General features: G+C 42.0%; 1 protein-coding gene across 1 annotated transcript in view; it reads left to right on the forward strand.

Moving 5' to 3' along the window:
- Positions 1 to 21: 21 nt before the first annotated feature.
- LOC130283192 (oocyte zinc finger protein XlCOF7.1-like) overlaps positions 22 to 12,255 on the forward strand; it is a 55,349-nt gene continuing 43,115 nt past the window's right edge. Inside the window, exons 1-3 of the mRNA XM_056532396.1 lie at positions 22 to 117; positions 11,840 to 11,959; positions 12,047 to 12,238. Of these exons, the coding sequence (XP_056388371.1) occupies positions 11,882 to 11,959; positions 12,047 to 12,238 (270 nt within the window). The 5' untranslated portion in view covers positions 22 to 117; positions 11,840 to 11,881. The remainder of the gene's footprint in view (positions 118 to 11,839; positions 11,960 to 12,046; positions 12,239 to 12,255) is intronic.

Consider the following 12,255-nt stretch of genomic DNA (forward strand, 5'->3'; position numbering starts at 1 on the left):
GACATCATCAAAGGTCCTGCAGCGAGTAGGATGGAACATTTGCAGATAAGTTAGTAATAATTGTGTTCTGCTGCTGTTCATTGTTATCACATTCTGGGATCAAGATGTATTTCCATAGTATGTATGCGTAATACAGGGCTTTATGTAATGTTATTGTTGTTTTTATATATATCTTTATCAATACACGTTATGTCAGTATATGTATATTTACGGGGAGATTTCCCAAACGGTCTGAAAAAATAAAAATGTTGCCCATAATCCTTCACAGCACAGTTATTACTGCTGAAAAATAAAAGCTGTGCTGTGAATGGTTGCTATGGGCAACAAAGAAAGTGTTGCTTTCTGGGCTGTTTTATATGTCTCCCCTATAGAGTTACAAATAATATTAGTATTTTATATATATATATATATATCTACAGATTGTCATGTAGGTTTGTGTTTACTGTATATAGTACAGTGTTTCCCAACCAGGGTGCCTCCAGCTGTTGCAAAACTACAACTCCCAGCATGCCCGGACAGCCGTTGGCTGTCCAGGCATGCTGGGAGTTGTAGTTTTGCAACAGCTGGAGGCACCAGGGTTGGGAAACACTGCTATAGTACATGGTTGTGTATTATTCTGTATCTATAAATACAGAATATTACATTAGTGAGTCCGTCCCGAAAGACCCCAATTGCCGGCGTTATTTTCGGAGAGAAAAGACGGAGAAAAAGACGGTGCAAGCTATTTTTTCTCCGGCTTTTCTCGATCCTAAAAATAACGGGCTTCACACTGCCGGAGACAACGGCAGTGTGAATGTAGCCTAACGGTGTTTAACCTTGTGTGCCCGCCTGAGTTGAAATGTCCAAATTTGGACCCAATTAGACATTTTCCCTCCTTGGTGTCATGTGACTCATTAGTGTTACAAGGTGTCTTAAATTTGGTGTTATTGCTCTCACACTCTAATGGTAACTGAAGTTCAACATAGTACCTCTGACAAGGCTGGCTTCTGGTTAGGCCTTAAAGGGGTACTCCGGTGCTTAGATATCTTATCCCCTATCCAAAGGATAGGGGATAAGATGCCTGATCACGGGAGTCCCGCCGCTGGGGACCCCCGGGATCATGCACGTGGCACCCCGTTTGTAATCAGTCCACGAAGTGTGTTCGCTCCGGGTCTGATTACCGGCGACTACAGGGCGGGCGGCGTGTGACGTCACGCCTTCGCCGGCGTGTGACGTCACGCTCCGCCCCTCAATGCAAGCCTACGGGAGGGGGTGTGATAGCTATCTCGCCCCCTCCCGTAGGCTTGCATTGCGGGGCGGAGCGTGACGCCGCCCGCCCTGTAGTCGCCGGTAATCAGTCCCGGAGCGAACACGCTCCGGGGACTGATTACAAACAGGGTGCCGCGTGCATGATCCCGGGGGTCCCCAGCAGCGGGACCCCTGCGATCATGCATCTAATCCCCTATCCTTTGGATAGGAGATAAGATGTTTAAGTACCGGAGAACCCCTTTAAAGGGGTTATCCAGGAAAAATATTTTTTTTTATATATCAACTGGCTCCAGAAAGTTAAACAAATTTGTAAATTACTTCTATTAAAAAATCTTAATCCTTTCAGTCCTTATGAGCTTCTGAAGTTAAGGTTGTTCTTTTCTGTCTAAGTGCTCTCTGATTACATGTGTCTCGGGAAACGCCCAGTTTAGAAGCAAATTCCCATAGTAAACCTCTTCTAAACTGGGTGGTTCCCGAGACACGTGTCATCAGAGAGCACTTAGACAGAAAAGAACAACCTTAACTTCAGAAGCTCATAAGTACTGAAAGGATTAAGATTTTTTAATAGAAGTAATTTACAAATCTTTCTGGAGCCAGTTGATTTTTTGAATTTTTTTTTCCCTGGATAACCCCTTTAAACTGTGAGTGACTGCCGCTGTATACTGCTGAGTGTCAACACAAGAAATAAATACCAGACAAAATGTTGGTATAAAACTCCTTCTCAGCACACTGGCTAAGGAACTGTCCCAAGGAGTTCTGAGAGTTCTGTTTATTATATGGAAGTAGATTGGTTTTTACATTTGACAAAAAGGGGAGGTTAGTTATCGCCTCAAAATCATCATGTTATATTTTGATTGGTTATTTGAGTATTGCGTCTGTATATATTAGCATATATTAAGCATTCATTTCTTTCTTGGTCATAGTTCACTTATGCTGCCATCTCCCTGTTGTACCAGAAAATTCCAGATATATCCGCCCTTCTGCACAGTCAATATTTCTTCAAATATTTTGTCCCCAACTTTCAACCTCTTCTTATCTTGCGTCGTTTGGCCTCGTCCCAAGGTCTTCATCTTCTTGGTCACAAGCAAAAACCAAGCTGATATGTCTCATAAGGAAAATAATGTTTTTCTGCATCATATTAGCATATGTATTTTTAATCAGTATTCAAAATCATAATGGTCATCCTTATCACCTCATGGCAAAGAACTTTCTGAGGATGGCAAAAAAAAGAATTGTTGCTCTGCAGAAGATGACCTGGGCTATAAAAAGATTGCCAAGACCCTGAAACTGAGCTGCAGCATGGTGGGTAAGACCATACAGCGTTTTCAGTTTGCTTTCACACGTGCGTATTCTTGCTGCAGATCTGCTGCAGATTTGCTGCTGCAAATTTTGCTGCCCATTGCCTTCAATGGGCAGCAAAATCTGCTGAAGCAAACCTGCAGCAAAAATACGCACGTGTAAACGCACCCTTACAGGACAGTTTCCATCCACAAAAGGCCTTGCTGTGGAAGAAGTTGAGGGCATGTGCCCAGTGTCATATCCGTAGATTCTCTTTGGGAAATAGACATATCAATGTTGCCATCATTGCTGCAGAGGTTTAATGAGTGGTGTCAGCTTGTCAGTGTCCAGACCATAAGCTGCTCACTGCAATAAATTGGTCTGCATGGCTGTTGTCCCAGAAGGAAAAAGTTGATTCGCAAGAAAGCCTGCAAACAGTTCGCTGAAGACAAGCAGACTAAGGACATGGATTACTAGAATCATGTCCTGTGGTTCCATGAGACAGAGAGAAACTTATTTGGCTCAGATGGTCTCAAGTGTGTGCCAGTAACCAGTTGAGGAGCACAAAAACAAATGTGTCCTGCATAGTATGCATACAGTCAAGAATGGTGGTGGATTGTCATGGTCTGGGCCTGCATGAGTGCTGCTGGCACTGGGGAGCTAGAGTTCATTGAGGGAACCATGAATGCTAAAATATACTGTGACATACTGAAGCAGAGCATGATCCCCTCCCTTCAGAGACTGGGCTGCAAGGCAGTATTCCAACCTGACCCCAAACAAATCTCCAAGACAACCACTGCCTAGCTAAAGAAGCTGAGGGTAAAGGTAATAGACTGGCCTGGCATGTTACCCGACCTACGCTCTATTGAGCATCTGTGGGGCATCCTCAAACGGAATGTGGGGGAGCACAAGGTCTCTAACATCCACCAATTCCATGAAGTCATTGTGGAGGCGGAGAAGATAACTCCAGTGGCTCTGGTGAACTTCACGCCCAAGAGGCTTAAGACAGTACTGGAAGATAATGGTGGCCACACAAAATATTGACACTTTGGGCCCACTTTGGACATTTCCACTTAGGGATGCACTCACTTTTGTTGGCAAGGTTTAGGCATTATTAGATGTATGTTTAGTTATTTCAAGGGGACACAAAATTAACCCCTTAAGGATGCAGGGCATACACGTACTCCCTGCGCCCGCTCCCCTTCTGTGCGTCATAATTGGGTGGTCCCACGGCTATCAACAGACGATCGTGGTGATGCCTGGCATTAAAGGGGTACTCCAGTGGAAAACATTTATTTCTTTATTTCTTTATTTTAAATCAACTGGCACCAGAAAGTTAAACAGATTTGTAAATGACTTCTATTAAAAAAAAATCTAAATCCTTCCAGTACTTATCAGCTACTGTATACTATGGAGGGAGTTCTTTTCTTTTTGAATTTCTTTTCTGTCTGACCACAGTGCTCTCTGCTGACACCTCTGTCCATGTCAGGAACTGTCCAGAGTATAAGCAAATCCCCATAGAAAACCTCTCCTGCTCCCGACAGATCCTGACATGAACATAGGTGTCAGCAGAGATCACTGTGGTCAGACAGAAAAGAAATTCTAAAATAAAAAGAACTTTCTGTGGAGCATAGAGCAGCTGATAAGTACTGAAAGGATTAAGATTTTTAAATAGAAGTTATTTACAAATCTGTTTAACTTTCTGACACCAGTTGATTTTGAAAAATAGTTTTCCATCTAAACGCCGCAATCAAAGTTGATTGGGGTGTATAAAATTATAGTAAAACAGTCCCGGCAGCTCAGCGATGGTTCTGATCGCCTGAGGGGACAGCAGAAGGGCCCTTGCCTGTCTCCTCGCCGTCCGATCAATGATCTAATGCTAGGGCATATCATTGTTCAGTGTATGCAATCCAAGGATTGCATGTAATAGTCCCCTCTGGGGACTAAAAAATAAGATAAAGGAAATCTGTCTCCAGTGTCACCTCCACTAACCTGCCGGTACCGACAGATAGTGCAGGTGACACTGACAACAGTACTTACGTTGTCGCGTTCTGTGGCCGGGATCTTCGGTAATCTTTTTCACCGCTAGCTCTGCTCCGGACATCCGGCTTGGGGCACGGGCGGAGCTTAGTGACGTCACCGCCTCTGTTCTCTCACAGCAGGACCCTGCAGGGAGCAGCAGTGGTGATGTCACTAAGCTCCGCCCATGGCCCAAACTGGGTACCCGGAGTTTAGCTAATGGAGGAGCTTACGAGTGTTTAGCCGAAGATTTTGTGGTGAAATGATTGATGTCATTACAAAGTAAAATTGGTAGCGCAAAAGACAAGCCCTCATATAGTAGGTCTGTAGGTGGAAAACTGAAAGCGTTATGATTTTTAGGAAAAAACAAAAGGGCAAAAATGAAAAAATCCGTAAAGGGGTATTCTGAGCAAAAACATCCTTTGGATAGGGGATAAGATGTCTGATCTCCCTGCAGCACCCGCATTCTATGCCGGGCTGCATCTCCAGTTTTGGAAACCTCCGGGTTTCCCGGACTGGGGATGGGACACCACGCCCCCCTCCATTTATGTCTATGGGAGGGGGCTAGATGGCCATCACGCCCCCTCCCCTAGACATAAATGGAGGGGGCGTGGTCTGACATCACGTCCCCAGTCCCAGAAACCTGGAGGTTTCTGAAACTGGAGACGCAGCCCGGCATAGAATGCGGGTGCTGCAGGGAGAGCGTGGGGGGTCCCAGCAGTGGGCCCCCCGTGATCAGACATCTTGTCCCCTATCCTTTGGATAGGGAATAAGATGTTTTTGCCTGGAATACCCTTTTAAGGGGTTATCAAAAAAAAAAAAAACATATATCAACTGCCTCCAGAAAGTTAAACAGATTTGTAAATTAGCAAAAATAGATTATTAGTCCTCAGCTCAATATCAAAAAGATTAAATGGTGGATGTCTGGTGTCAAAAATAGAGAAAAAGGATATAATAAATAATATGATATTTATTAAGATATTAAATGATGCGTTCCAGCAGGGCCCTACGGTAGCGCACAAATGGTTAAAAGATACAATAAAATATAAAGAAGCAATTGAGTATAACACTACAGAGCGAACATGAATGGTATTGATGATACTCTCAATTTCATAAGTTAATGTGGCCAATGTATCTAATATGGCTGCCAGCCATATAGTGATACACTATATGTTACTGTTGCATATAGTGCTATACTTATCAGAGTGATAGTGTATCTGGTACACACAATAATGGAAATGTGGACATATAAAAATAATAGAAACTAAAAAATGGAAACGTTCCTCCTAGAAAGAAAATCTGCTTGATATGCTTATTGATCAAAGAAACCTTCTGTACAATAAATGTTCAAAAATATCCTGTAAATGATAGAAATGGCAGTCCTGTAGATGGTAGAGTTGTATCCTGTAAAATAAATATAAATCCTAGAATTGTCCTGAAAAAGTGTCCTGTAATATAATAATGTCCTGTAACAGGTATAGCATACAGATCAGTTTGTATAATGGATATTGAAGCTAGATCGCTGTGACCGGTTTTTCCACTCCACTTTCAAGTTGTCTGCAAAAGAGATATAATGGCTGGCACAGTTGTGCCACTCACCGCACCGCTGATGGAAGATGGTCAGATGCGCTCTAGCCGGGCGGCGTGATGGTCGCAAGATGTGCAGCCGCTCTCACCCGCAAGATGGCAGGTCAGCTGAGCTTGTGCGGGAGGCTGGTAAGCACTGGATAACGTTGAATGTAGATAGTTGGTACGTGCAGATAGAAGTAATATTCCAGTAGTGGAGGGTTCTGTACCGGTTTAGCAAATAGATATCAATGCGGATCCATAAAGTAGGTGGATAATGGGTGGTAAATGAATAAAGTCTCTCCAAAGAGGAACTCTCCGATAGACGCTGTATAACCGCAGCTGTAGTGTGAACTGGATATAACTTGCAAAGGCTCAATCACAGTCACCAAACGCGTTTCGGGGTTCAAAGCACATTAGTAGTACCCCTTCTTCAGTGAAGAAGGGGTACTACTAATGTGTACACCACTGAAGAAGGGGTACTACTAATGTGCTTTGAACCCCAAAACGCGTTTGGTGACTGTGATTGAGCCTTTGCAAGTTATATCCAGTTCACACTACAGCTGCGGTTATACAGCGTCTATCGGAGAGTTCCTCTCTGGAGAGACTTTATTCATTTACCACCCATTATCCACCTACTTTATGGATCCGCATTGAAATCTATTTGCTAAAACGGTACAGAACCCTCCACTACTGGAATATTACTTCTATCTGCACGTACCATCTACAGGACTGCCATTTCTATCATTTACAGGATATTTTTGAACATTTATTGTACAGAAGGTTTCTTTGATCAATAAGCATATCAAGCAGATTTTCTTTCTAGGAGGAACGTTTCCATTTTTTAGTTTCTATTATTTTTATATGGCCACATTTCCATTATTGCGCATACCAGATACACTATCACTCTGATAAGTATAGCACTATATGCAACAGTAACATATAGTGTATCACTATATGGCTGGCAGCCATATTAGATACATTGGCCACATTAACTTATGAAATTGAGAGTATCATCAATACCATTCATGTTCGCTCTGTAGTGTTATACTCAATTGCTTCTTTATATTTTATTGTATCTTTTAACCATTTGTGCGCTACCGTAGGGCCCTGCGGGAACGCATCATTTAATATCTTAATAAACAACATATTATTTATTATAACCTTCTTTTTCTCTATTTTTGACACCAGACATCCACCATTTAATCTTTTTGATATTGAGCTGAGGACTAATAAACCTATTTTTTGCCACTTTTCCATATCTCTCTGTGGGGGAGAGCTTTAAGTTAACCTCGCTCATTTTATTGTGGTTGAGCTACACATATCTGTTTATAAGATTTGTAAATTACTTCTATTAAAAAATCTTAATCCTTTCAGTACTTATGAGCTTCTGAAGTTAAGGTTGTTCTTTTCTGGCTAAGTGCTCTCTGATGACACGTGTCTCGGGAACCGCCCAGTTTAGAAGCAAATCCCCATAGCAAACCTCTTCTACTCTGTGCAGTTCCCGAGGCAAGCAGAGATGTCAGCAGAGAGCACTGTTGCCAGACAGTAAAGAAATAATCAACTTCAGCAGCTGATAATTATTGAAAGGATTAAGATTTTTTTAATAGAAGTAATTTACAAATCTGTTTAACTTACTGGGCCAGTTGATATAAGAAAAAAGTTTTTTCCTGGAATACCCCTTTAAACTCTGTTATACAGGCTGTGCACTGGCTACTTTACATTGTAGCAGAGGGTCATTTCTTTAGTGTTGTCACATGAAAAGACAGAATAAAATACTTACAAAAGCGTATACTGTCCATTTTATAATGTATATGGCTGGGTGTTTTGGTTAAAAAAAAAAAAATGCCCCAAAATAGCCATACTTACTGCATGGAGTTTTTTGGGTGGCCGAAAATGCTGAGGCCAGATGTTAGCTGGGAGTCAATAGGGAAATATAAAAATACAATACCCACATGATGTTTGTTGTTTTTTTTTTTTACTTTTTTTTTTTTAAATCTTTTGTAGCATTTTTAGAATCGGGGCAGTTTTAAAAACCACAGCATGGTAAGGGTATGGCTACTTTTTAAAAAAAATTTCCTATAGACTTTTACTAGAGAAAAAAACGCATGGACAAAATGCATTGTGTATTTTATATTGTTTTATTTTATTATTATTATTTTTTTCCCCCCTTTGGCGTACCCCTCCCCCAAATCTTCAATAGACATTCGTCAGTCACATGATGAAAGAGTCACATTCCTAAGGCTTTCCGGGCATACTGCAAACTGTAGTTTTGCAACAGCTGGAGGCATACTGTTGGAAAAGTTTCAATCAGAAGTGTTCCATCATAGAATTCACACAAGAGTGAAGCGATTTTCATGCTCAGAATGGGACAGACATTTTAATAAACAATGTATTATTGTTCAGCATCAAACAATTCACACATTAGAGGAGCTATTTCAGGGTTCAGAATGTGGGAAATGTTTAGCAAAAAACCTGCCCTTGTTAAATATCAGAGACCACGTAAGGCTAAGTTTCTACTTTTTTTTGTGTGTGTGTGTTTTTTTCCCAAAAAGAAGGCCAAAACGGCCCCCATGGCGTTTTTTTCATTGAAAAAATGCTGCAGCCAGATGTTAGCTGTAAATCAATGAGAAATCGTAAAATTCTTTACCCACTTTGCATTTTTCAGTTTGGGGTTTGTTTGTTTTTTATCCTTTTGGCGTTTTCTCACACTTTTTTTTTTTTAGCTCCTTGGCGGTTTTGCAAAGTCGCAGCATGTTAAGCCGATGACATTTTTCCCTGAAATTGTGGCGTTTTTCTCCCATAGAAAGGGAGGAAATAAAATGCCAAGAAAAACACCATGTGGGCTTTAACTTTTGGCGTATTTGCAGGCGGTTTTTATTCTTTTTTTGACTTTAGTGATCCAAAAAAGTGATGGAGATACCTTTTTTTTTTTTTTTTTTTTTTTTTTATAAAATTTCGTAGGGTACCATTAAAAAAAAAAAAAAAAAAAAAAAAAGATACAGTAGTGATGGAAAAAATGGTGTCTAACAAAATTAATCTTTTTTATAACCAAATTTTTATAAATTTTTAAAACAGGGATCAATTTATGTGGGCGAGCAGGGACCTAAAAATGTAGCCGACAATATTGAAAATGTAGTGTGTGTGTTTTTCACTTATTTTTTTTCTTTATTTTTTAAATTTTATAGGTAGTACTACTACTCCCAGCATGGAACACACTGTTCCATGATAGGAGTAGTAGTACCTGTACTAATTGACAGATCTCCCCGGGTCCATTGCGATCCTTCTGTATCATTTATTGATGCGGCCGGCCGCTCTTCTATGGTCCCCTGCACTGCCGTATATATACACATACTCATATTTCCCGCAGAGCTGTGATTGGCCAGATGGTTCCAGCCAATCACAACTCTCTGTGGGAAATATGAATATGTGTGTATATATACGTCAGTGCAGGGGACCATAGAAGACCGGCCGCCGCATCTATACATTATACAAGAGGATCACAGCGGGTGTCAGAAGTGACACTCGCTGCGATTTGTCTATTAATGCAGATACTGCAACTCCCAGCATGGAGCAGAGTGTGCTCCATGTTGGGAGCAGTAGTACCTGCAGTTAAGGAAAGATCACAGCAGGTGTCACTCCTGACACCCACTACAATCATCCTTCATCCCTGAGATGCGGAGCGGCTTTCTCTTGCATCTCTGCACTATACTCCGGCCGGCCACTCACCATTCATATTTCCCACTGAGAGCGGTGATTGGCTGCCACCATCCGGGCAATCCCCACTCTGGGCGGAAAATCTGAATGATTGAGGTGAATTTCTATTCACATCACTGGCCGGTCGGAGTATAGTGCAGAGATGTGAGCGCTGTGTAGAGCCGCTCTGCATCTCTGCTATATTATGGACGATCGCATCGGGTGTCAGGAGTGACACCTTGGGCAATCTGTCTATTAGTACAGGAACTACTACTCACATCATGGAACAGTGTGTTCCATGCTGGGAGTAGTAGTACTACCTAAAAAATATTTTAGCCATTGGCTGTCCGGGCACGCTGGGAGTTGTAGTTTGCAACATCTGGAGAGCCACAGTTTGGACATCACTGACATAAGGGGAAGCCAGTTTATTATTCAATCTGTATCCTATGTAAATCCACCATTACTACAGTTTAGGACCTAAATCTCATATTTTTTTCAATTTGGGGACATTTATAGTATTATTTAGGCAACTGTAAGAAACTGTTTGGACAAGTATGGCAATAATATTTATGTGCCATAATATATGGTACTTATGATAAGGATTTTTATAGTTGGGTTATTTGTACACAGTATTGGAAGAAGTTACTAAAAATACTGTATTGGACAGTATCCAGTATAAAGCTATTTCTGTAAAAAAAAAAAAAAAAAAAAAAAAAAATGGACTGTTTTCTTTCATGCCTGTATGAATCTTTTCTTCATTTTTCATTCATTATGAACACGTACTTTATTTTTTATGAAATGTTGTCGTTTTTCTTCCCATATGAAGAAAAAAACGCCACAATGGGGGAGATTTATCAAAACCTGTCCAGAGAAAAAGTAGCTGAGTTGCCCATAGCAACCAATCAGATTGTTTCTTTCATTTTTAACAAGGCCTCTGCAAAATGAAAGAAGAGATCTGATTGGTTGCTATGGGCAACACTTCCTCTGGCCAAGTTTTGATAAATCTCCCCCAATGTGTACTTTTGATATTGTGAGGTGTTTTTTTTTATTTTTGTTTGGTGTCCCTCTCCCTCACGTCTTTACTTTGCGAAATACAGTGGTCCCTTAACATACGATCTTAATCCGGACCATTGTTTGTTGAAACCATCATATGTTGAGGGATCCGTAAAGTATAAGACAATGGTCTACAACCTGCAGACCTCCAGATGTTGCAAAACTACAACACCCAGCCTTTGGCTGTCCGGGCATGCTGGGAGTTGTAGTTTTGCAACATCTGGAGGTCCGCAGGTTGAAGACCACTGGTAGAGGAAGTTGTACTCACCTGTCCCCGCCACTCCGGACCGTCACCGCTGCCCGGGATGTCTCCTTCCTTCGCCGCGTCCCGTGGTGTCCCCGACACTCCGGCAAGGCCTCTGCTTCCCCGGCATCCTCGCTCTCCGTCGCCACCATCACGTCGCTATGCACACCGCTCCTATTGGATGACGGGACGGCGTGTGCAGCGACGTGATGACGACGATGGAGAATACGACGATGCAGGGGATCCCGAAGAGGACGCGCCGGAGCCCCGAGCACCATAAACGGCTATCCGGTGGCAGCTGAAGCAGTCTGCGCTGCCGGATAGCCGTTTATGCGATGGCCCTGACATACAAAAGCATTGTATGTTGATGCTGCCTTCAACATGTGATGGCCTCTGAGAGGCCATCGTATGTTGAAATGATCGTATGTCGGGGCCATGGTAGGTTGGGTGGTCACTGTAATCACGTTACTAAGGCTGTCTGGGCATGCTGGGAGTTGTAGGTTTGCAACAGCTGGAGGCACACTGGAGGGGAAACAGTTGCTTAGAGACATCAAATCATTATTCGCAGGCGTACGTGCCTGGATGGCTTTGGCAATATATTCAGCTCTTGTCCTACACCCTATGAACAGATAACATCTGTCAATATTTCCTCTCCCGTGTAATTTCCTGTACATTTATTAAGTTCACTCAGGGTTTTCTCAAGCAGTAAGAATCTCTCCTTTTCTTTCCCTTCAGGTCTCTACTCTCGCATGTAAGTCTTTTGTCACTGAACTAAGGATGGATAAGGACAGGCACAAAATGTCAGAGAGAATATTAAATCTCACTTTGGAGATAATCTACCTGCTGACTGGTGAGGTAAGGATTTGAGGCTTTATGTATTACGTTAAATAGGATGGACATAAATGTATGGAGCTTTATTTATCAGTGTGTCTTCCTAACCAGTATTACACAGCAGTGAAGAAGCCATTGGATGAATGCGTACGGCCCAGCAGTCATGCCTCTCCATCAGAAGGATTGAGGAAGATCAAGAGCCCCGACACCATGCCTCATATTCAGTCTTTTTTGCATGATGGAGGGAACGAGGAGAAGATTCTAGAACTCACCTACAAAATCACTGAGTTGCTGACTGGAGAGGTGAGCATTGCAAATGT

This window comes from Hyla sarda, chromosome 7 (assembly GCF_029499605.1).
Source record: "Hyla sarda isolate aHylSar1 chromosome 7, aHylSar1.hap1, whole genome shotgun sequence".
NCBI classification, from domain to species: domain Eukaryota; kingdom Metazoa; phylum Chordata; class Amphibia; order Anura; family Hylidae; genus Hyla; species Hyla sarda.